This window comes from Accipiter gentilis, chromosome 17, assembly GCF_929443795.1.
Source record: "Accipiter gentilis chromosome 17, bAccGen1.1, whole genome shotgun sequence".
Taxonomy (NCBI): domain Eukaryota; kingdom Metazoa; phylum Chordata; class Aves; order Accipitriformes; family Accipitridae; genus Astur; species Astur gentilis.
This window is the reverse complement of record NC_064896.1, coordinates 8694887-8721013: the sequence shown is the minus strand read 5'-3', so window position 1 is coordinate 8721013 and position 26127 is coordinate 8694887. Positions and strand designations below refer to the sequence as shown.

Genomic DNA, 26127 nt, shown 5'->3' with positions numbered 1-26127 from the left:
TATGCAAATAATCTGTTGATTTTGGCCTAGCGTTGTTCCTTCCAAAATGAAGAAATTCAAATCTAGGAGACCTTCTCCTAAAAGATATTTTGAAGTTGAGTGTTTCAGATCAGTGATTTTTTTAATAATGGAAGCATTCAAGCACCAGTTACAGTTTATTTGCAGAAATTGTGATTAAAGTTCGGAATTGGCTTTTGTTTAAGTAAGAATTGTGGTGGTACTGGTAGAGTTGGGTAGAAAGGCTTGACTTTATGAAGTGGTCCTGTTATTTTGATTTGTGATCTTAGCCATGATACCTAAATTCCATTTAGTTGCATTACAGTAAAGAAATGAGCTTTCAGGGATAGAGGTGCATTTTGAAGTGTTGTATAATAAGGACCAAAAGGAAGAATTAAGCTAAATGGCCATTTCTCCCCCTTGCCAGTAGAGAAGTCTGGCTAGTCTTTATGCAGCTGTGTGTTTGAGTCAATTCTTACACAAAAACTTAGGCAATTGACTTAGAATTCTAACTATTTTTCTGCCAAGGAAATTGTAATTGGAATATCTGGATATTACTTTTGCCGTTGTGCTGTAAGTTGTTTTATGTGGTGGCTATATACCCAGAGCTCCAGATTTCTCATGGAGTAATTTCAAGCTAGACTGCTTGGTGTTGCAATCCTGAGGAAGACTTGAGGACTCACAGCAAAAGAATTCGCAGTTTTTGGTTCAGCTCAGTCCTGTGGTACCACAACAGATGATAACTCTTGAAGCATAAATTCGGCCTCTTGTCTTCATAGACTGTCATCTCATTCTGTATACACAATGCTTTGAAAATCTACTTTCAGATCTTTTTCACTGTCCAAGTAGCACCTTAAGGGTTAAGTACAGAAAAGTGATTTGTAAAACCTTGCTTTGCCATTTTGTTTAAATCTGGTATTTTATATAATCAATATCATATATATATATATATGAAAAAGTAATATTCTAGAAAAAGTATTTGTGGGAATTAAGAGTGGAAGTAGATGGGATTGGTTGACTGAAAATGAGGTGTGCATCAAAAGACTTTTCAAAAGCACATTAACCGTGAAGTTTGCAAATGTTTTATTTGATGAAGAGAGTCTCTGTATGACATGCATGAAAATTAGACACGTACCTAGTGGGATTTTTTGTTGGGTTTGTTTTGTTATGTTAAAATAGAGTTCAGCTGCTGTGAGACTGTTTAAAGTTGGTTTTGATAGTCTGGTAGCAACCACCTGGGTCTAGACATCTGGACTGGTCAATTAACTTGGATTGCCAAGCTTGAGTACAATACAAGGGAGAAGTAAGTCCTGATTATTTTATAATATTGAGACCTATGACAGTTGGAATATCTGTTGATCCTGTTGCCCACTTTTTCATGGATGTAGTAATGATTGAGATTCTAGTGTCTGATAATGTGAATAATTACTGGATGACAGTGATGAAGGCTATCGTGTTTTCTGCATAATTGTGTTTAGAGCTTTTGCAGGTCTAAACCTCTATTTAATGGAACAGGATTGGGTGGTGAAGGCAAACTTCTGAAATGTGAAAAAGGTGGCCAGATGTTAATTCATTATTTGTCCATTTGATCTTGTTTATGTATATTACTGCTGAATCTGGCTAAAAACTGATAAGGCATAGCATTTTGCAGGTAACTGTTCATTGTATTTATTTATCAAGAGTCAGGAGGAAGGGGGAAAGGAAAGCGATTCTTTTTGGGTACTAAGCAGTTTTGAAACTCATGTTTGCTTTATGGTCATCTCTTCCTTTTCCCCTTCCCCAAGCTCAGCTCTTCTGTCTATGGTAAGGCTGAATGTGTTGGTCTGTCGTTCTTCTATTTAGTATTTGGGAGTGGAGGTTTTGAAGAAAAAAATAGCATGAGTTGGAACTAACAATGTAGATGTAGCTTATAGCGATTATTCAGTGCATTTATTACATGCAGAGTCTTAGACTAGTTTTCTTTCCTTATATTGCTGTGACTTATGAGAACATTTTTGCTGTGTGTAAATCTAGACACTGCCATAGTTAACACATTTAGTTTGATTAGGTCAAATTGTTCTGTGCAGCAGCTGGGGTTTAGGTAGTGCATATGTCCCGTACAAGGTTAGATAGCCCCTGTTTGAGAACAATATAGGCAGTAGTCGTGCCATTGCTTTGTCTCCTAGAAAACAGTGATTCTTGTTCTCCAAGACTTTTCCCTGGAATGAGGTGGATATGCTAAATACATACAGTTGCTTCCTTTTTGTTTTTGAAAAGGGATAACATTGACCTGATGGTGTAAATGAGGGAATATCAAGTAGGTCTTGCTTTCCTCTGCTTCTGTTTTTGGAATATGAACTTCTGTATGCAATATATAGGTCTCAAATTTGCTGATTATTTCAGAGGTGTTAAAACTTTCTGAACCCTTCCCACTTTCCTAAATTTTCATTTGGAAAACCTGATACACAGCAGAAATTCACATGCCACTGTGATGGGGCTAACTTATACTAACATTAATTGTTACATCCCATTTTCAACTGTGCAACAAACTTTCATGGGTGTGAAATCAAGACTAGGTGACTAGTGTCCTATTTTTAAGCGGGACCTTGGCTTCATGAAGAAATAAGGGGATGTTCTCCACCTGTGTTGTGTAGATAACTGAGCTACACAAATACAGCAGCTCCCTGAATTAATGAACTGGGAATTTTACAATCTGATCTATTTAAGTCTGACTTTAATCTGAACATCTTTTGTATGCCTATCAATGTGAGTGGTTTTTTTTTGCTTTGGTAAGCTCTTGAGCTTGTTGCTGTTTGCACCATGGGTATTTGAATGCTTCCTCTCCCCCCCATGCTATCAAAGACTCATAAGCTGTTTCTAGGAATCTATTCTGCAGGTCTGATTCTGTACTGATGCTCTTCTTGACATCGCTTCTCAGTCTGTTGCTTTTAGGATACTGCTAGGGATCTGTTCTCTAGGTCCATTTCTGTGCTAATGCATGGGTCTTCTGTCAAGCTGTTCTTCAGTTTTATTTTCTTATATATGACAGATCTGAAACTTTAAGTTAGGTAAAGCTGGCTTTCATTCTCACTCTAGGCAAAGATACCATGCTGGGATCAAATGAGTTTTATTCATAATGGATATTAGGATTCCTCTGTGAGAGGAAAGAGCAGAAATTCTGTAATGCAATGTTCCTGAGCCATGTTGAACAGACTATCTTGGATTATAAGAGTAGCTGCAATCTTATCCTAGCAAGATTGTGCATAGTAAAAAGCACTCTTTCCATATGATGACTCATTCCTGATTCTAGGGCTGTTTCTGGCCTTTAAGTGATTTGTGCAATCAAACATGTTTCAATGTTACTGTCATTTCTTATCTGAATGCTAAGTAAAATGTGCCACAGATGATGTTTAACGTAACGACAGAATGTGTTCAGGTAGCTTGCTTACTTGCCTCTTACTTTTCCAGGAGTTGTTTTGAGCTACTGCTTTCAATTCCTGAAAGTGAATTGCCGCATGAGGTGTGGTTAGGATTCCATCAGTCCATACAGGTAAGTGTTCTGAATTTATTTTTTCCAATTTACATATTAAAAAAAAAAAGGCAGCTGTTATGCTCCTTTTCTTCTACCCTTGTCCTGAATTCCACCTGTCCTGTATTGCTGTTACCTAGGCAGCAAGAATTTCTGAGCAGCAAAAGACTAACTGCAAGAGTGATATTGGCAGCCGTAGGGCCAACAGCAGATTTATGACTGCATAATCAATGGTAACTGCAGCAAGAGAACTGTAGCAAATCTTGATCTATCTAATGGTTTGTGTGAGAGTAAGACTGAGTTAGATGGAGTGATGTAACAGCTCTGAAGTATTACTTTTGAAGGTGACTTAAAAAGCTTTTGTGGAGATCTAAGTGGTAAGTTAGTGTTGATTCCTGATTTGAGAGGGATGAAAATAGTAGGACAGGTCTTTAGTCCAGGTGGTTTCTAGAAGTGTTTCTTCTGAGGTGGTGCTGAAACAAGCTCATAATACTACTACTCCTACACTCAAATGAAGATGGCTTTTGTAGGCTATGTAGGAGGAAGAGATGTTTTCAAGGTTTTAGTCTGGAGGTAGTACCCAGCTGACTGCAATGACTTGTGTTCTTTGTGGAGCTGAAAGACAGGAGTGGTAGTCTTGCTGTGTTTATACTAATAGACCCTTCCAGGACCAGGGACTGATCTGTTGCTATTGCCTGTTCTGGCTTTAACTGTGACTGATGAAGTTGGAAGCTAGCATCAGTTATAAGTTACTGAAGTAAAGACTTTGGCTGGATGTACTTGGAAGTAAGTGAACTTAGACCTTGCAGCTGTCCTTGTGCAGACCTTGCCACAAGACCTTATACCTCTGTGACTGCGGATTTCGTCAGTCTGAGGCTTGGCTGCTGCTGCTCTGAAGATGCAGGTGTTGAGGTTCTGAAGGAGTTTCTACTTTTGTTTCACCCGCAGTCAGGGAAATAGCAGGTGTGGAAACTCTTTCAGTAGACTGAAGGTGAATAAACCTGGCACTTTATACTGAGAGAGACAGACTAGTAGAGCTTTGTAGTCCTCCTAGTAGTGGTAGGGACAGAGGTGGTCTGTGGTTGGTGACTTGAGGTGTTGGACAGACCTCTTTTTCCTGAAATATCATGGAATACTTACTATCATAGCAACCCCAAAAACAGTTGCGTGTGGCATGTACTTGATACTAGAAAGAAGCGCAGTAGGTACAATTTAGATCCTATGGTCTTAGTGGTGTCAAAGATGTGTCCTTTATTTTGAGTGCTGGTGCATAAGTCCTGTGACTCCCTTAGTGACTACAGCAGATCATAGTGGCCATTGCAGCAACCCAGAACCAAGTTTGAAGGTATATCAGTTTATTTTGACAATACCCAGCTATGCCATCTATTACACACAGTCTGTAACTATTAGCCATGGTGTTGCAGATGCTAGATCTGTGCTCTCAACCCATTCATTTTTGGGGATGCCACAAATAAGGGTGGTCAGCCACAGGTTCATCTTTTGTGTTAGAGCTGATGGAAGAAGTTGAAACTTACTGTTTACAAGGTAGCCCTTAAATTTACTAATCCGGTCATCCTTGGACAAGGAGTGAATCATAGAATACCAGATTGGAAAGGACCTCAAGGATCACCTGGTCCAACCTTTCTTGGCAAAAACACGGTCTAGACAAGATGGCCCAGCACTCTGTCCAGCTGAATCTTAGAAGTGTCCAATGTTGGTGTCGTGGTTTAACCCCAGCCAGCAACTAAGCACCATACAGCTGCTCACTCACTTCCCCCCCAGCCCAGTGGGATGGGGGAGAAAATCAGGAAAAGAAGTAAAACTCATGGGTTGAGATGAGAATGGTTTAACAGAACAGAGAGGAAGAAACTAATAATGATAACACTAATAAAATGACAATAGTAACAATAAAAGGATTGGAATATACAAATGATGCACAGTGCAGTTGCTCACCACCTGCTGATTGATGCCCAGTTAGTCCCTGAGGGGCGATCCCCCTCTGCTCCCACTCCCCCCCAGTTTATATACTAGATGTGACGTCACATGATATGGAATACCCCGTTGGCCACTTTGGGTCAGCTGCCCTGGCTGTGTTCCCTCCCAGCTTCTTGTGCCCCTCCAGCTTTCTTGCTGGCTGGGCATAAGAAGATGAAAAATCCTTCACTTTAGACTAAACACTACTTAGCAACAACTGAAAACATCAGTCTGTTATCAACATTCTTCTTATACCAAACTCAAAAACATAGCACTGTACCAGCTACTAGGAAGACAGTTAACTCTATCCCAGCTGAAACCAGGACGGTTGGGTAATCCATCGCTTCCTTGGGGAGATTATTCCAATGGCTGATTGTTCTCATTGTGAAAATTTTTCCTCTTGTGTCCAATTGGAATCTCCCCAGGAGTAACTTGTACCCATTAACCCTCATCTTTTCTTTGTGACTCCTTGTAAAAAGGGAGTCTCAGTCTTTGTAGCCACCCTTTAAATACTGGAACATGGTGATAAGGTCTCCCCTAAGCCTTATGAGCTTATCATACACTTAAAAGGCATATAATAAGTTTGTAACTGAGATGGCCTAGACCTGAAACAAGATGTTCTCATATTCAGAGTATGGGAGGGCATATACAGGCTTTTTCCCATTATGGCAGAGGTATAAAGCAGCTCTAAGAAATACTAGCATTTAACTGGAGGGATCTGCAACAAGAATTGTTACCAAGGAGAATCAGTAACAAGCACGTGTGTTTCTAGGTTTTGAAGCAAGTGATTGAACTTTGATACCTCTGTCTGTAGAGAGCAAGTTTTTAGTCAGATGAGATGCCTTTATTCAGGCTGAATATGTTGGAAGGAAACCATTAAATTCGAGGGGTAGAAGGGTGACACAAGCCCAGATATCTCATGTCAACTTTTAGAACTAAGGGAAAATTCAAGATGTGCTGTTGCAAGGTATAGTAATATACTTGGCTTTTGTACTGACTTTTTGAAACTGGCTTCCAGGTTTAGCACTCATCTAATGCTCCCCGTAGTTCAGATAGTAAAAGATTTGGGCAAAGCTTATTAAACATGGTAGTACTCTGAAACCTTACTGTTTGTGGACCTCTACAAACAGGTTCTTCTAATGAGATTTTGAAGTAGAACTCTTGCAGAAATAAGAGAATGAGAACATTTGTACCCTGCCCTGAAATACAGTAGGAACCTACTTGTCATCAGAGAAGGAGTATGCAGTCACACGGAGGGCAATATAGACTTTTAGACAGGAATCATTCATAGGCTCTCATGAGAGGGCTTATAGGTTTAAAGCCTGTGACCATGTTAATGTGCTGGCAAATCCAGGCAAATCCCATAGAAAAGTACTGCAAATTTATATTTTAGCACATGCCCCAGATTGACAGATGTGAATGTGCTTATTCTTTTCCTAACAAAAGGAGCGAGTGTGGCTGCTGAGGAATATAACTCCAAATGTAACTAGTGGTTGGAGCAAATGTGGGACAGAGGTGTTCTTTCAGATCCACCTGCAGTAGTTGTTGCTCTGTAGCAGTCTGCACAGGTAGTGACAGTCAGTGAAACTTCAAATAAATTTTCATCCCAGGACTGAAAAAAGTAAGGGCTTGTATTTCAGAGAAGCAAGGTGTAGGGACTGTTCTAAAGCTGAAAATGGAGTGTCACTGATGTCCAGATACAAAATGCTATCAAAAGCTTTCTTTGGTGTCTGAACGTGTTTGTTCTTTAATCTTAAATGACAGTAGTTATGCCCTGCAGTCCCCCATGTGTCCAGTTTTCCTTATCTCTAAGCAAGACCAGAGGCAGCCTGTGCAAAATGAAAACAAGATGTAAGATTGTATGGCAGGAGTCTCAGCACAGATTTTATACAGTAGCAGCAGGCAAAAGGATGTGGACACAGGTGGGGAAATGCTGTAAAATACGAGTGAAACGATTGCGGCAGAATTACAACAGGGCCCTTGGTACAGGTAAACTCAGTTAATCTGGGCGAGGAACTCATTGGTGAGGTACTGTGGGGATAGATGTAATCTGACCAGTTGAGGAAGGTAAAACAGTGCATTCAAAGATGGCTTTAGTGGGAGTAAAGATGTATTGTCACAGGAATTGAATATGGATTGCAGAACAGGGTTCCCTTCAAGCCTAACAAAGAGCATGAATGCTTTCTTTAGAAAAGTTGTGTATTGAGGGTGGGCATAAAAACAACAACTTTTGTGACACTGTAGTAGTTGCTGATCGCTTTAAATTGTCAGGACTGAAAAATCCTGGTATCATTAGTAAACTGTTCCAGGGATTGTATTTTCTCTTTAACTTTGTCCATAGGCTCTTACTATATTACCCTTTCCTGACATTGTTTAGAATGAAGTCCTTTGTGTCCCTCTATTCAGGACCTGTTTATGGTGTTATCCTAATTTCTCCTGAAGAAACTGGCTGCTCATGGCTTACTCTTTGCTGGGTAAAAAACTGGCTGGATGGCCGGTGCCAAAGAGTGGTCGTGAATGGAGTTAAATCCAGTTGGTGGCTGGTTACAAGTGGTGTTCCACAGGGCTCAGTATTGGGGCCAGTTCTGTTTAATATCTATCAATGATCTGGGTGAGGGGATCAGTAAGTTTGTAGACAACACCAAGTTGGGCAGGAGTGTTGATCTGCTTTAGGATAGGAAGGCTCTACAGAGGAATCTGGAGAGGCTGGATCAATGGGCCAAGGCCAATTGTATGAGGTTCAACAAGGCTCAGCGCTGGGTCCTGCACTTTGGTCACAACAACCCCATGCAACACTACAGCCTTGGGGAAGAGTGGCTGAAAGGCTGACTGGTGGAAAAGGGCATGGAGGTGTTGGTCGACAGCCAGCTGAATATGAGCCAGCAGTGTGCCCAGGTGGCCAAGAAGGCCAATAGCATCCTGGCTTGTATCAGAAGTTGTGTGGCCAGCAGGACTAGGAAAGTGTTTGTCCCCATGCGCTCAGAACTGGTGAGGCTGTACCTTGAATACTGTGTTCAGTTTTGGGCCCCTCACTACAAGACAGACATTGAGATGCTGGAGTGTGCCCAAAGAAGGGCAGCGAAGCTGGTGAAGGGTCTGCAGAAGAACGTCCTATGAGGAGCAGCTGAGGGAACTGGGGTTGTTTAGCCTGGAGAAAAGGAAGCTGAGGGTCGACCTTATCGTGCTCTACAATTACTTGAAAGGAGGTTGTAATGAGGTGGGCATCAGTCTCTTCTAGTGATAGGACGAGAAGCAATGGCCTCAAGTTGTGCCAGGGGAGGTGTACATTGGATACTAGGAAAAATTTCTTCACCAAAAGGGTTGTCAAGCATTGGAACAGGCTGCCCAAGGAAGTGGTTGTGTCACCATCCCTGGAGGTATTTCAAAGATGTGTGGATGTGGTGCTTAGGGACATGGTTTAGTGGTGGGCTTCGCAGTGCTAGGTTTATGGTTGGACTTGATCTTAAGGGTCTTTTCCAACCTAAATGATTCTATGATACGGTTAAATCTTGCATTAGATGTCTTCAAAGACTTTTGAAGTATTCGTAGCAGATTTTCATAAATATTTCCATTAATATTAGCCTTATATTCTCCAGTAGGTCCAATAAGGAAAGGTTCAGCTAAGTGTCTAGAATAGAATTGGAGTGTGTTTACAGTAGTTAGTTATTTATGCTACGTACGTTGGTGAGTTTAATATTTGGTATTTCAATATTGATACCCTGAATCTCAAACACAGTGCTGACTCGGCAAATCGGTTGGCTTGTATAATAGGCCCCTTCTTTCTCACCTTCTAAGGTTCTTCTTTCCAGCCCTTAATGCAAAGGTGCTGAAATGCGAATGATCCTCATAACTGAACTGGGCTCTGCTAGGTCTGTACTGCATCCTGAAGCCCTCAGATTAGGGAAGAGTTGCTGTTGGGAAAACATTGTTTACACCGGATAGCTGGATTGCAGAATGTCATAAACTGAGGGATAGCAGTCTTTTCAGCAGTAGTACCTCACCTTTGTCCAAGTTGTATGATAATTTTTTGTCAGCTACATCATTCCAGCATTGGCAGCAGATAAATGGTTTGTTCTGTCTTTCTCTGAGGCAGTGGCTTCTGGCTCCTGAGAACATGCAACTCAGTAGCAGAGGGACTTGGGATAAGTATCACTAAGAGGGAACAATCTTAACTAGTGTAATGTGCCATTACAAAATCTGCTTGTATGGTCTTTGGAACTTGCTGGTTGGCGAGTGCTTGCTGGGACTAGGATGGGTATAATGCATAGAGAGGGTGAGTTCGTACAACCAGGAGTTGGTGTTTCCCTTTCTTTGCTTTTCAGAGCTGAAAATCCTGTTTGTAGTTCATTCTTCTTCATGATAAATATCTCTTGAGTTGCTGGAACAGATATTTGGGTGACACCGCTATATGTAGTATGTGCTGAGAGCTCTCTGTGGCTTCCTAAAGCTGTGTCTCTTGTGGTACGCTTAAGTACAGTAAAGCATTGGTAATTTAAGAGGTGATTCTTTGTCTCCTGTTTGTTAAACTATTTCTCAACGCTAAGAGCTGGAAATGTCTGAGTTGTATGCTTTATACAAATGATGCCAGGAAATGGCATAAATTCTCAAGACTTGCAGTAAAATTGATAAGTTTTTATTGATTATTAATGCTTTGTTGAAGCTCTTTGTGAAGAATCAGAACATACAAATGATACCGTCAAAGGAAATGTAGGCCAATTACCAAAGGTCTTCTGATAATGAGAACTCTTCTGATTCAGCTGTTGTTTTTCTTCAAGAAAACCTGCGGTTTCAAAGATGTGGTATTCTTTCTCCTCTTACAAGTCATAACTGTGAAGAACCTGGCACTTCTTGCCTCTATTTCATACAAACTGATTGGAAGGGCCTTGCTATTCTGCTCCACCTTTTTATGAGGCATAACAGGTGCTGAATGCCTTCGAAAAACGCTGTAGCTCAGTAAAGCTCATTGAGTTCAGTCTTCCAGGTGAAATGCAAAGTCATAGGGTGTTAAATGCTGATGGGTTTTTGGACTTACTCTTTGACCTAACGTATGACCTACACTTGAGACTGATACAGGTTAAAGCTGTAATGTTAATATATGGGAGGGGAATGCACAATGGATGCTCTAGCAACCTATTGTATTGAAAAGACTTAATGCATGGTGCTGCACAGTTGAGAGATGTCAAAAGTAGAGGTTGTCAAAATGGGCTTGCATTTATTTTGTGGATAAGATACAGTATCCCTCCTACCTGCACATCCATAATTATTTTCTTCATCACCCAAATCGGAGGATAAAATTATATACATAGACTTCCTATATGATCATAACTGCCACTTATCGAAACTCTGGACTGTGGTTGCAGACTTCATAGATATAAATTTAGATCAGTTTGTTGTTTTCCACTGACAGTTTTAAAGCTGTCCTGAGGCTATAACTTGAGCATCTTTTGGCAGCAGCACTGAGTCTGTCATTCACCTGCCTGATTCTACTGGCATGCCATTTAGCTTTGTGTAAAGTGGGGAATTGATCATGCTTCAATTTTTAAAAACAAAACAAAAAAAACCCCACTCCTCCCCTGAGGCTCTTTTTGCTGAATTTGGTTTCCTGATCCAGCTTGCACAGGAAGGAAAGACTTGAGAGGAGGAACAGCTGTGTGAGCATAAGGATTGCTTAAGTGATGTTTTCAAATGCTTAAATACAGCCTGAAACCTTTGTGTGTTGTAGCTCATGTATTAGTCCCTCAATGCTGTTAGTTAAGAGCAGTTTGAGCTCTGGATAAGAAAATACAAAGTCACTTGCATCTTCAGGGTACAGCTGTGACACTCCCTTTTTTTTTTTCTTTTTTTTTTTTTCCCTTTGACTTTGTGAGTAATATTTCAGGCTCAAGGCCAGAAATCATAAACATCATACTTGGCTATCTTTGCATCTGCAAACTAGCACCAACTCTTCTACTGATATCAGCAACTGATTTTGAGGTGGTCTCGGCGATAGCTCACTTGCTAGTTTTACTTTATAATCATTTTTAGAAGTAGTTTAGTCTTTAATAATTGATTTTTATCTAAAAATAGAATCAACATTGCCACAATATTTACAGAAAATCTTGAGTATTGCTAAGGAAGATGAGATGGTAAAGTTATCAAAACTGCTTGATTGTTGCATTCAGCTATGAGGATTTTAACTTCTGTGCTCCTTAGAAGGTGGAAGTCTGTAGTATAGTTCTGTGTTTGGAAATAACTCCTAATGTGTACTTTTTCACTTACTTCTGATGTTAGTTTGGTTTTGTTCTTGCAGTCAGAGAAGAACTAGTGTAAGGGCAGAAGCACTGACTCCCACTAAATGTGTTTTCAGTACGTGTAGTAAATGCATTGAATATGCAGCCCTCTGAAAGTGTATTTTGGAAGAGTCATGAGGTAGCTGGAGCTGGAAGGTAGCTCAAGTTATCTGATCCACCTCTTCACTCAGAATAAGGGCTATCTTGAATCAGGTTGCTTAGGGTCCTGCCCCACCAAGCTTTAAGTGTCTCTTAAGGAGATTGCACAAACTTTGGGTAGTCCTTTTGAAGCGGGAGTATTTAAACATTGATACACTTCCCACACACACGCTTTACAGAATTTCCCTTTATGTGACTTGTCTATTGACTCACTCACTAGACAGAAAGAAGAGTCCAGCTCCAACTACCTACTGGGGAGTATAGTGAAGGTAGACAGCTCTAAAATTTCCCTCTTCACCCTCTCTTCCTAAGGTTGTATAGGCCCTCTGGTGGCCTTTGCTGGACTTGCTCCACTGTGGCAAAGGAGTTGTACAGGACAGCCACAAACTGAGTGTTGTACTCCAGTGGAGTCTCAAAAGTACCAGACAGACGGGAATAAACACTTCACCAACCTCCTGGTTATGCTCTCTTTGAAACTGTTCAGCATAGTTTGCCTTGTTTGCAGTAAGGGCTCACTGCTGACCTACACTTGAATTACAGACCCTAGAGGCCTGTTGTGCCAAACTGGAATGTCGCCAGCTGGTCACCAGCCACTACTGATAGCTGGGGTTCTGCCAGGTGCAGCACTTTGCATTTGCCTGTGTTGAACATAAATGAGTCCCTGTCAGTGATGTTTGTGTGGCCTTTTGAATGTCTTTCTGAACGGCAGCCCTGCACTCCAGTGTCAGCTGCTCTCCAAGTTCTGTATGAGCTGTGGACTATGAGAACATGCTTTGTCCCATTATTCAGACAATTAATAAAGATGTTAAAAGTATCAGCTCAGTGTTGACCCCCGAGAAGTGCTACTAGGAGACAGCTGCCAGTTGGTTTTTGTGCAATTGGTCACAAGCCTTCTGAGCCTGGCAGTTGAGCTGATTTTTCCACCTGCATTATGGTCCACTTCTCCATATTTTTAACAATTTGATTTTAAAGATACTATGGGAGACTGTCAGAAGCCTTGCTAAGTCTGACTACTGTCATCTGTAGCCTGTTATCACAGAAGGTAGTCAGGTTGATAAAATGTGACTTGTGCTTGGCAAATCGTGGCTGTCTACAGTCAGATTTTTGTTCTTCAGGCGCCTGGATGTGGTTTCCAGGAGAATTTGCCCTGTAGTCTTTCTGGGGACAGGTTACGCTGACTGGCCTGTAGTTCCCCTAGGTCTCCTCCTCTTGGTCTTGAAAATGGGCATGGTGGTTTCTTCCAGTCACCAGGAACCTTTCCCCAGTGGCCATGACCTTTCAGAGCTAGTATAGGTCTCGCAGTGACATCCATGGTCTCCATTGACACACTTGGTTTCTGTTTGGTACCATGGATGCCAACATGATTGTCTTAACATTTCATCTGTTGTGCTGCTTCATGCCCCTTCACTGCCCCCAACTCTGCCACTAGTCATAGGGACTATCAAGGCCAGAGTGCAGACCTTAAGAGTAAAATTTGAGGCAAAGTTCTCAGTGTGCCTTAGCTTCTTCAGTGTCCTATGTTACTTGATGTCCTGTACTAGTGGCCTGCTCTCACACTTTCCTTGGCCTTTCTTTTGCTTTCAGTCTTATATTTTCCTCAGCAAAGTAAAGAAGACCAGATAGGTGCTCCTGTCCTTCAGCTTGGCCCCCAGAGCCTTGTATTTACTCCGGATGTGCAGTGTGATTGTCATCCAGGTGTGTCAGCAGCAAGTGGTGATGGTCTGAGGACAAGCCTTGGCAGATTCTAACAATATCCCAGATCCAAGTCCCTGTCAAGCACCAAACCTTGTGAGACATGAAGTTTGATTAGCAGCTTAAAGTGGCAAATGCTTACATAGGATTTTAACAATGACAACTGCTTTGTTTCCTTCCACCTTTCCCATCTTGCCTATTACATTAAAGTCTGGTTATAGCTGGAAATCCTGTTTATTTAAAGGTTAGTCAGGACATCATGTTACTTCAATGTCATGAGTAGTGTAGGAAGAAGATTAGCCTAGCTATGGAGCACAGTAATACCAGTTTCTGGAATCAGGAATACATTTTGTGCTGTCTTACCAGCTTACACAGAAACATACAAAATATGCTTTACTTTTCCTTGACTTCCCTGTGCTTCTTGTGACAGCAAGACCTCCTACAGATACTTAACACCTGTGTTGCAGAACACCACCTGGTGTTCTTGCTTACCCTTTAAAATTTCACAATTCATTGTGTGCTAGGTGAGCAAGCAGGAAGGTGGTTGTTATAATGAGCTTTGTAGGAGTATAAGCATCTTTCTGTGGTCCCCTTTTGATTGCTGAAATTTTTACTTGGTACTTGCTCGGAATTATTTTCTTCTAAAATTGCCTGTGTTCTCAGTTTAGTGAAGGAATGCCCCAAAGTCACCCAGATGCATAAACTCCTAGAAGAGCCCCATAACACTTAATTTCATATGCTAGAGACTGACAAGACTATCCAGGGGATGAATGGATCCATATAAACTTGCCACTAGACAGACTTCAGCGGTGAAGTAATACTCAAGTTTATGCTGTACAGTACACAAGTATGCTATGATATACTTGGAGCGGATACGCGTAATCAGGGAGTGAGGAGGGAAGAACCCTGTGTTAGCTATACCTCACTTTAATTTGGGATTTACTAAGTAGCATGTCTGATAGTATAGTTTAGTAGTTATATGAGGAGTCCTTTAAGAAACTTCTGAGACTATTACTTACGACAGCTATGGATCAATGTAAATGAAACCTTCACTGCAAGGATATAATTTTCCCCTTGTGAATCTTTTGCTGGGAATAAAGCTTCACTGCTTAGTGGGTAGATGCTTCGCCCAAGAGTTAAATCCAGGTTCTCTTGTGCAGAGATTTATGGAGTGCAGTTTGCTGCAGTATTAGAAAGAACATAGGTAGTTACATCAGAACACTGAAGTTGGTCTGAAATTAGCATCTGATACCTGATGCCGAACATCAATATTTAATTTATTAAAGGGCATCTAATCATTAAAGGCAAAGATGCCTTTTACTATGAAAGGCTAACAGGAAAGTCTTGGGTATTTTCATAGTAGATTCACTTGGTTATAGAAGGTAACTCAGGAACTCGAAAAACACGTGTTGCAATGCGGAATGCAGTTTGTTGCTGTCTTTTGACAGTCCGTGATACAAGGCTCTTTGGTTACTCTGATATTCCCAGTGGTCATAGCATTAGCCCCATTTAATTCTGATAATTCAGAACATGGAATTGATAACGATATATATAGAGGATACAACAGAGGCTATCGAAAGCAAACCTGGGATTAATAATAGTGTTAGAAGTACTGCCAACTTAAAACACAGCTCACTAGAACTAGGGGACATTGTCACATATCAAACTAATTCTTAAACTTAAAATGAGTTGTGACTGATATGAGAATCATTTTTACTGAACATGTAGCCACAAATTGCCTACAGTTAGTTGGCTTCAATTTGTCAGTGTTAGGGAATCCTGCATGGTGATACTTTAATTTTTTCAGTGCAAGTCACCCTAGATTGATTTTCCTGCTGAGGACATCAAGTGCTGGAATCTGCTTCCAGTTGCTTTTTCTTCTGCATTAGACTCTCACCTTCCTTCTGTGTGTAATGTCTCTTTTTTTTTTTTCTTCTCTCCTTCACTGCCCAGATTTCCAGAATTAAAAGTGGTAGGGCCTTGATCACTCTGAGTGTTGTGCTATGAATACAGGTTTGGTGGATGAACTTCCGCTGGAGACCTGTTCAGTGTGGAGGGTCTCTGGGTCAGCCTTCACAACATCAAAACTGTCAGGATTGGAAATCCCTGGATCTTAGAGTAAATGCACTGGACATGGATTAGTTTCTAAGGAAACGGTGTATCTGTATCCAGTAGAAGGATGCTTTCATCTTATTAAAGGAAATTATTCATCATCCAGTTTGGTGTAGATTGTGAGTGTTGTACAGCAGTCTCTGCTGTGTATGTTGTGCTTTGCTTTTTCTTTCTTAAGTTTCCTGAGACTTGTTGCATCTCTAAGCACCAGGAAACCTGCATCTTCATATGACCCCAATCTCACCCTTTTGGTAGTTGAGAGTCCTTTCTGAGCCTCTCCCATTGTACTGCTTTCTTTGTAGCTTAAGGGTCTTCTCACACACAACTTTCCTCAGACTAGTGAGCGATGGCTTTGATAATTCTCAGAGAAGTGAATTGACTTGGCTCATCTCACTGGTGTTAACACTAAATGTAAAATTTTACACTCTTGGCATTCTGTTACTCATTTTGAAATCTATTTAGTCTTCATTCTGGTTTCTTAAATGACACTAAGTGCTTTGATACAAAATCATCCTTTGTCTTTTATAAAATAATTTTGTGATTTTATTTATATGTATGTGTGTACACGGTGAAACAAAAGTTGCAGAAGTTACAACTGCAGAATGGGTTTTTTGAGTTAAGCCATTTCAGTTAACTTTCAGTACTTAGAAATTGGGAAGTTTTGCTGTAGGATTAGAGAAGTCAAAGGACATTGTACTGTTAAAATCCCAATGCAAACATGTCAAAATTGTAATAACTTAGAAGAATGGTGTGAAACTATTAGAATACAGTCAAATATTAGGACAGATAACGTAAAATTACATTGGTTTAATTTTTAGGAAAGACTTAATGATTTTTTTTTTCTTTTTTTTCTTTTTTTTTTTTTTCATTTTGTAGGATTCACATGATGCTTTACTGGAATTTGGGAATAACAACCTCCAAATATTGGTGGATATCACAAGGGAAGGCATATGGAAAAATCCTGTTCTTCTTAAAATTCTATCCCAGCAACCAGTAGAAACTGAGGAAGGTAAGAATCTGATTTTAGAGATGATATGTGGTTATTAAATTACTTGGTGCAGTTTTGGTGGGGAACCAGTGATTTGAAGCCAGAAGAGAGTTGTATTTTAAATTGCATTGTGCAGTAGTATTTGTATGTTGCTAAATGATATTTATGATGAAACTGTCTCACTGGCACTCTGAATAATGTGTCCTTGCTAATGCATCTCTGCTTGGGCTATACTATCCATCAGTTTGCATATTTTGAAATTCCATTTTTAAAAATAATTATTTCTTTTTCCATCATAAAAATATGGAAATTGCTTCCTGAGGGGGTCTGTTCTTCATAATTCTGTGCTTTTAAATGTTTTCTTTAGTGCTTCACAGGGAGGAATTGTGTGTGTCCGCACCTTTCAGAGGCATTAAAAGATGCATGTGGAGTGGTGACATGAGCATGGAGGTTTCCCTTTATTAAGCTCTGGGCTGGGAAGGTCATTGTGTTTAGACTACGGAAATAAGATCTTGAATCAGAAAATGTTGGGAGGTGAGGGAGAGGGAGCTTTTATCATCACTTTATATAATTTTTGAATGTCTTCTCTTAAAGTCTCTTCTTTTACTCACTGAATTTTTTTTCATATCTATTAGTCATACCATTACATACTTGCACGTATTCCTTTTAACTGTTCTGTTAACAGCACACGAGACCGCAGTTAATCTCAGTGGTGATCTAAAGTTAAAAATAATATGGAGGAGGAGAAAAGCTTAAAACATTTTATTAAAAATTAAAGGAGCACAAAAAGGGATTTTAAGTCAAGGTTACTTCCATAGCAGAATCCTTCTTTCTGGCTTTGGGTAGCCTCTCTTTGAGTTGTGTAAGTTGGTATTTTTTAATAAATAAATGACAAACATGTTAAGGTTATTGAGAGGATATGTTGCTTCCCTGTGCTAGAAATCCTTAAAAAAAAAAAAAAAAAAAAAAAAAAAGGCAGCCAAGGTGGACTACAGCCTTTGCTAGCATTCACTTAAGAAATATTTGAACTGCAAACAGCATTTAGTCCTATCTCCAACATGTCTTGAAAAGAATTGCATTCCCTACTAACATCCTGTCTTGGAGTCTTTCATTTATAGTATTGTTCGGAATCCAGTTGCATGGTTGCTGCTCTTAGTGTATATCTACTCAAAAGGACTTGCATTTCAAAATTGGTCCATATTACTGAAAACCTTCAGCTCCGAGTGGTATACCAGTGAGGGCTAATGGTTAGCTAGCTTTGCCAACTCCCTTTATCTGTGGCAAGCCAAGAGCTGTTCTGGAGGACTGATGTGAATTCTAGTAGGAGTGATTTCCTCATATGTATCTGTGTGGACTCCATTATAGATGAATTTGTGTCTTACACACGTGACTGGTTTTATCAATGGCTATATTACTAAATGCTGCTACACTTCTTCGTTCCTGTGCAGGAGGACCTTGACATGGTTCAGACTACCTCTTGACTTCGGCAGTAATAAGATAGAACTAGTTTGTTCAGTCCTTTGGCTTTTAATTTGGGTTAAGGTTTCTGCTGACAAACCGATTGACGTACCTCTGACCATGTTGAATTGGGCTTAGTGTAAGTTCCTGTTCTGAGGTCACTTGACAACCTTGAAACTATTGATTTCTTAGTGTTCTTTATTTAGTACATATTTGTCTGTTCAGCTAGATCTGAATATATGCCCAGAAGAGTTGTCCTCACTGGTGTTTCTTTCATGCAATGCAAGCAGAGGCAACAGGACACTCGTTGGAACTCTTCTGGGAATTTTGTAACCATACAAGTGCATTCTCATATAGTCTGGAGTAGTCTGGAATCCCTTGTTAGACCAGTCTGTCAAAGGAAGGTTTCTCAAGTAAATCATAAGGTAAAGAGTTAGACATTTTAAATAAAGGGCAGTTCTAAGAAGCCAAATATCTGCCTAAAATGTCACTTCTTACTGAGTGTCTTGCTTTTGTGGCAATCTTGGAAACCTTGGTTTGGTTTGGTTTTTTGCTTGCTTTCAGGGTATCGAAGAGCAGATAAACAGAGAAAAGTGTCATTCTTGTGGCCTGTTGACATGCAACATAGCTGCTTAGACATATCTAACAGATCTTTCAACAAGCTTTCCAAGCTACATGAATGTGTTGTCTTAGCACCCAAGCAAGATGTTTTAGATATTGGTTGAGTGCTTTCAACTGACAATGCAGGAACATTAAGTAGTAGTAGAGCTCTTGTGGTATCTGTCAACATGTAGAAAGACAGTGAGAGTACCACGTGAGAGTGCTGTTCTGGTTTGCAGCAAATACTGTGAAAGTGGGAGATCATAGTAGTAGCATTATTAGTAATGAAAATGGGAAAATAGCAAGATGGGGAATGGGGATATTTAATAGCTACAAATACTATGAAGTAATGCTTTAGTAGTTAAATAATCCTGTGTCCTTACATTACAGAGGATAGAAGGGGTTTTATTTGGTTGGTTTTGTTCTTGTTAGCCTCTTGGGAGACTAAGAGCATGTTGAAGAGGTATTGAAGATTTGCAGGGTGTTGTAGGAGAGAACATAAGGCTGGGAAAGACAATGCAGTGTATAGGATTCAGTCTCCTGTAACTGTTGCCAGCTATTCAATAACATTTCAAAGAAATCAAAATAATGCATATCATGAGTCACTGTGAGTCATAAAACTCTAAAATGTTACAGGAAGAGAGAAGTAGATTGAGGGCATACGTAAAGTCTACTCTTTTCTCAGAAGGCAAGATGAATGTGCCAGATTTGTATACCCTACATTCTGGTGCAAGGCAAAATGAAAACTTAAAGAAATACTGCTCTCTATGCCAACAATTGTGGCATGGAAAATCTTTTGACTCCTAAATTGTGCTGCTAATGTAACTGGTTTATCTTCTTGACATCATCAGACAAGTGTAATTCAGTGACTGCAGAAGTTATTGCTGAAATACCAACTGATCCATGAAGCTGTGTTATAGCAGGTGTTATGATTAGTAAAATCTTGCTGGTTGTGTTTTACTTCCATTTCTTTGTTCAGTCCCTTCTCTGTGCCAGGAAGCCACATGCTGGTCTAATATAGTTTGGCTTGCAGTATGTCTGGGTAGCTGGGATTACTCTTTTGGCCTTGTGTAGGACATGGTTGGAGCCGAAATTAAGCAACCATCTCTAGATGTCTACTGGATTAACTTAATCCTTTTTTACCTTCAGAATCATCAAGTAAATGCTTGTAGCTGTAATAGGAGATCGTAAGTCACTGATTAGTTATCAAGTTTGTCTTCCTTCTTTTACTTGTGTCACTTCTTTGATTTGTGTGATGTTCTCTTCTGACTACCAGCCTCCAGTTGATAGAAATAGCAGGAATCAGAATGTGCTTTCTACAGGTCACAGCAGGGATGACAGTTCTGCTGTTAGGCATGTTGAATAAGGGCTGCAGAAAGAGCTCTAGCACAATTGTTTTTCAGTTGTTTTAGTCAAACTGCCATTTTATCCTTCAGTGCAACAACAGTTTCACAGAATATCTTCTGAGGTGTTGTTGTAAATGGATGCTATTTCAGTCATCTAAAACTTAGTTTCTTTGAATAGCTTGTATTTTGTGCTTTTTGGCTTTTTGTGGTGCATGTCTGAAAAGCATTCCTAGTTTTTGCTGTTGGGGACCACTGGTAAGACAGATGTGAGAGTAGCTCAAGGTGCCCAGCCAGAGCTTTGTTTTGTGAACTGGTAGTTCATGTTGTTAATCGTCAGTGCTTACTTGAATCGAAGATCCTTAAAATGTGACATGTTCTTGTCTGGCCCTAAAAAGGAACTGACATCAACTGTATATATGGCTGACCAGATTTGTTCCAGCAAAAGTTTCATAGCACTCGTAGCTGTGTCGAGTTTATTGCTCAGAGGTTTTTGCTGTGAAAAATGGAAACCAGTACCATAGACTTGAATCTTAAAATGACCTCTAATGGGCCTCTAAGCAAACTTCTGCAGGATACTAGCAAGTCTCACTACAAGCACATAGTATGTACTTGGCCTCTGAAATGAGTTTTCTGTTTAGGTGCACATTGTAAGCCCCCTGCCAACTAGCATAGTGTCTGTTAGAACATGTTCTTTTTCTGTCTGGACAGTAATTGAAAGTGCAGAAAGCATGAGAGAATTTTCTTGTTTTGTATTATGTACAATCCTCTCTTTCAGAAATTCATATACTATTGGTTTCTTAGGTACTCATCTCACACAGTAATAATAAAATACTAACATAGTAAGAATATTTTTATGCAATGGCTCTTCCACAAACTTGTTAGTCTAAAGCAAACTTATTTTTTTGACTAATCCAGAGTCTCTTGTGGGCTTTACAGGTAGCTGGTTGACTATAGCTTGCTGCAGAACACCAGTTCTAATATGTGTTTTATCAGAACATTTCAGGCATTACCATAATTTCTTCTACAAATCATCAGACAGCTTGTTCCTTGGTTGATATGTATTATTACATGCAGTATAAGAACATATTGATTCCTCTTAATTCTCAAGGGTTGTTTGAAATATGAACAAATCTGGAGACTACTACCAAGCCTTTCTGTAGATGTTTATGTTAAGCTAGAAGTAGCACCATAACTATCTTGAAGCATACTATTTTGTCAGCTAAGGCAAAGTACATGTACTTTAGCAAAGTTTTTGATGCTGTCTTTCACAGTATCCCTCTGGATAAAATGTCAGCATACAGCTAGACAAACCCATAATACGTTGGGTGAGCAACTAACTGATGGGTTGGGCTCAAAGAGTTGCAGTAAATGAGGTTACATCAGGCTGGTGGCCAGTCACTAGTGGGGTTCCCAGGGCTCAATTCTAGTGCCAGTGTTTTTATAAATGATCTGGGTGCAGGAGTGGAATGTAAATTAAGTAAGTTTGCTGATAGTACTGCATTAGGAGGAGCTGTGGACTCCCTCAAGGGTAGAGAGGCCATATAGAGAGATCTGGATAGACTAGAGAGCTGGGTAGTCACCAACCATATGAAATTTAACAAGAGCAAGTGCCGGATTCTCCACCTGGAATGGGGTAATCCTGGTTATATGTACAAATTGGGGGACAAGAGGCTGGAGAGCAGTCCTGCAGAAAGAGATCTAGGGGTTTGGGTTGATGGCAGGTTGAATATGAGTAAGCAGTGTGCCCTGGCAGCCAGAGGGGCCAACCATGCCCTGGGGTGCATCAAGCACAGCATAACAGCTGGTCGAGGGAGCTGATTGTCCCAGTCTACACTGCCCTGGTGTGGCCTTGCCTCGAGTACTGTGTGCAGTTTTGGACACTTCAATATAAGGAGGGCATCAAACTGCTAGAGTGTGTCCAGAGGAGGGCAACAAAGATCATGAAAGGCCTCAAGGGCAAGACTTACAAGGAGTAGCTGAGGTCACTGGTTTATTCAGCTTGAAGAAAAGAGGACTGAAGGGTGGCCTCATCACAGTCTACAACTTCCTCAAGGAGGGCAGCAAAGAGCGAGGTGCTGATCTCTGGTGACCAGCAATAGGACCCAAGGAAATGGAATGAAGCTGCATCAGGGGAAGTTCAGAATTGGACATTAAGAAAAGATTCTTCACTGAGAGGGTGGTCGGTCCCTGGAACAGGCTCCACAGGGAAGTGGTCATGTCACCAAGCCTGTGAGAGTTCAAGGAGCATCTGGACGATGGTTTTAGTCATATGATTTAGTTTTAGGTAGTCCTGCAAGGAGCAGGAAGTTGGATTCAATGATCCTTACGGGTCCCTTCCAACTTGAGATATTCTGTGGTTCTACGATAAGTATCTGGGAAGAGAATCAAACTAAATCTGTGAGGTTTTTAATCAGATTAAGTAAATTTTGCAGACTATTGCAAAAAATAATTTGAAGTTACATTTTTACTATTGAATTAGTTCATCAAGTCTCATAATGATTAGTTGCATTTGGTTGATCTAGAGCATAAGCCTAGCATGTCTTAAACACAATTCTTCCAAAGTGCCACAAAGATAACATTTTCACCCTCAACTTCATTTTGTATATTTTGGCATTATGTGGGTCTTTAACAACTTGGGTAGAAAAAGCTCTGGTTGAAAAGTACGTAATGCTTTGTTTGAAATATTTTTGTTTCTTTGGATTATGAAGCTACAATTAAAAGCTGAAGATTTCAAATCTCAGCTAAACTACTGGTGTCTTGTTCAAAAACGATATAGTCTAATCAGTGTCCTTTAGCCACTGCTGTGGCATACTTCCTTATTATGTCAATGGGTGTTATCTTTTGGTTGTGGAGGGGTATCTGTTTTCCATAGCCCAGCATTCTCTCCCTACACAGTTGGTCTGAATTTGTTTGGGGTAAAATATTCCATTTATTGCTGTCACTTTTATCACACCTAGAGTTTCTAAGAAAGCTGACCATACTTATACAAGTTTGTAATAAAATAAAGTGTGAATGCAGTGAGACAATTTGAGTTAAGCGTCAGCTGTAAATTGGTGTGTTCTCAAAGGCTTTTTTCTTTTCCTAGCTAATAAATTGATTACACGAGAAGGGCCTTCCTTTCTGCAGATGCGAATAAAACATTTGATGAAGTCCAACTGCATTCCACAAGCTACTTTCTTGTCAAAATTGTGTGCAGATTCTCCAGAAATTGCAAATGTTTCATCTTTTCGCCAAGCCTACATCACATGTGTGTGTTCTATGCTGCCTAATGAAGACTCCATTAAGGAGGTTAGTAATCTATAGTCCCTTTTTAATGTATATTTATCAAGCATTTTAGAATTTATTTCTGCAATAGTAAGAACTGAAGCTGAAGAGTGAAACTATTGCAGTGGAGTTCCAAAAGATAAATGACCTACTGCAGACTGCAGTAGGAAAGTGTTAACTGCTGATGTAGATAAGTATGTATTAAATGCTTGCATTTGAAGTTAGATGTGTTTGAAAGTTTAAAATAAAACTTGTAACTTCAGTTCCCCTTGTAAGCAACATATAATTGGAAAGCTGTCTTTTCTGACTCAAATACTAGTACTAGTGCAGTTACTTCTCTTCTAGTCATTCTGACCTAGGAAAGAAGGGTTTTAAAAACCAAAACATAACCATAACCAACCAAACAAAAACCCCTTTAGGGTTGTGGCTCCAGAACTCTAAATTCATTTTTAGCAGTTAGTCTTCCTCCTACAGTATCAGTCATAGTAATGATTTGTGTTAACACATTGCAATCATAACAGCGATCATACAACTCTTGTTTCTGTTGCATCTTGATCTCACACATCTGTTATTTTATGAATCTTGCTGTTCTTGTTAGAGTTATATGGTTTTGGTGTACTCTTAAATGTGAGACTTGGCACATTTTCAGTAAGCCTCTGTGAAACTGGGGGAAGCTTCGCATACAAAAGGAAAAATGCAGCTCTGATGTCTGCACTTCCTGAGTGAGTAGCAGACTTGTATCACAAGAACACTCCAAACCTGTAAACTATTTAAAAAGCACTCCTTTAAAAATACTTATTTTGAAAAATATGTATTTGGATAAATGTACCCTCAGACAGTCTCTTCAGTTTGACCCAGATTCCCCTCAGTTTGCTGTACTGTAGGAGCAATGAATGCATTTAACAGCTCACTGCAGACACAATCTGCTTACTGGAGGTGTTGGGAATATATGGGTAACTTACAACATGTTTTTTGATTGGTTTGGCTACTAATGATGAATGGCATAGAAACCATATTAAATTGTGTTCACTTCTTAGTTTCATTTAAGAGTTGTGGTGTCTGTTTTACCTAGATACTCAGAAAACTTTACTTGCCAGTCAAGTATGCAAGCTACAACACAGATTGATGAATTGAATCAAATTATGGTAATCACTTAATTAAACTTTTATGGGAAAATGAAGCCACTAAGCATCAAAGCAGTATCTTAAGACAGTATGGTTTATTGACTTAACTGGACCTGTAGCCCACACTGTGAAAAGTGTAAAGTCAGTGGTGTTACAGTGTCAGAAAGTTGACATAAATAATTATCAATACAAGGATTTGCATGTCATGTTTCTTTGCATGCTCGGTCACAAGTATTGTGTAGTTGGCACTCTTTACAGAGTTGCTGAAATCTGAGACTTCTAAAACACATTTGTTTCCAGCTTTGTTTTCAGAAGGCAAGAATTGTGTTATATCATCATGTTACCTATCGTCTTCCTCAGGGAGAAGGTTATCAGGTCTGTGTCAAGTGGGGAAAAGAGGTGGGGAAAAAAAAAAGAAAGATGAAGAGCTCGAAGAATGGCACTGTTTGAGAACAAGAGATGGCAATGACCGAAAACTCAGCAGGGGGAAGAGGGTATTAACTGTAATAAAAGAAATAAGGTTTAAGTGAAAGTTGAAGTTCAGAGTAGGATGGGGTAGATGGAGGAACAGGGCTTAGCTAAGAAAATAAATGTTACAAAAAGGGTGAATATGAGTGAAGGTAGCTTGCGGAGGATTGAAGAGGAAGAATTTGTTTTGGAAGATTAGACAATATAAGGTTATCCCTTTCCAGGAACTGGAAGTGATTGGAATGGCTAGGTCAGGCTTGGAAGTTAAATTGCTGAGCTCCTAAAAGTTAAGGCTGGTGAACTACTTCTATCTCTATTATAGGCAATAACACACATATATACATGTTTATATATATGTATGGACATACATATATGCATGTGTGTATATATGGTTATAACTCTGTGTGTGTGTATACACTATATATATAAAGTTGTCCCTTGCTTTTCTGGTACCTTCTAGTACCTTGAATTGATCCTAAGGCACACGTATAACAAATAATGTGATTATGTAATTATTTGTTCACACGAATCTCATGCTGCTCAGTGAGAAACATAGAAAGTAACAGAACTAAGAATTGCTGTCTGGCTTACTGATTCCAATGATTGGCTTGAATTTGTCAATTTTATTGAACCAATTAAAATGCTAATTAAAGAGGTTCTCCTACACAGTAGTTAACAACTAGTTAATAACACTCTTTACTATTGCAAAAAGCCTGAAGCCCCAAATGTTCCATAATCTGAGATGGCTTTCTCTGCAAGGCAAGTGCCAGCCACATGTAGCAATAAAACAGGGTTTTAAAATGAACCAACCAGTTAAAATCAAAGCCGGATCAATTCATTTAATCGTAACTGATCACCTCTGTACAGTGTCAGTGCGATTGTTTTCTAGGTTGCATTTGAGCTCCATATAGCCATCTCTTGTCATCAAAGTAGGGGGTTCTGAGTCTGGACTTTCTTTGTGAAAGACCATTCAAAAATCTGAGACTAGAGCACTTGAGGAAGTATGAATTTAAGCAAATGCCCGTTACCCCAGTGAAAAAATTCAACTGGGAAGATTAAGAACAGTCATCTTTTGGAGGCCCTCTCTAGACACTGTCTGCAGAATAAGGAGTTGTTCCTGGGTTGTATGCTTAAAAGAGCAAGAGGAAAAGACAATGAAGTTTGTTAA

At 39.8% G+C, this 26127-nt stretch overlaps 1 protein-coding gene across 4 annotated transcripts in view; it reads left to right on the top strand.

Annotated features, from left to right (window-relative positions):
* Window positions 1–26127, top strand: part of RLF (RLF zinc finger) — a 54312-nt gene that overhangs the window by 9657 nt on the left and 18528 nt on the right. For 3 of the 4 annotated variants that reach the window (XM_049820567.1, XM_049820569.1, XM_049820570.1), the window contains exons 3-5: window positions 3445–3526; window positions 16588–16720; window positions 23189–23391. In XM_049820567.1, coding sequence (XP_049676524.1) covers window positions 3445–3526; window positions 16588–16720; window positions 23189–23391 — 418 coding nt within the window. Of the gene's footprint in view, window positions 1–3444; window positions 3527–16587; window positions 16721–23188; window positions 23392–26127 lie in introns of those variants that run through there. The other variant, XM_049820568.1, reaches the window with a different exon arrangement.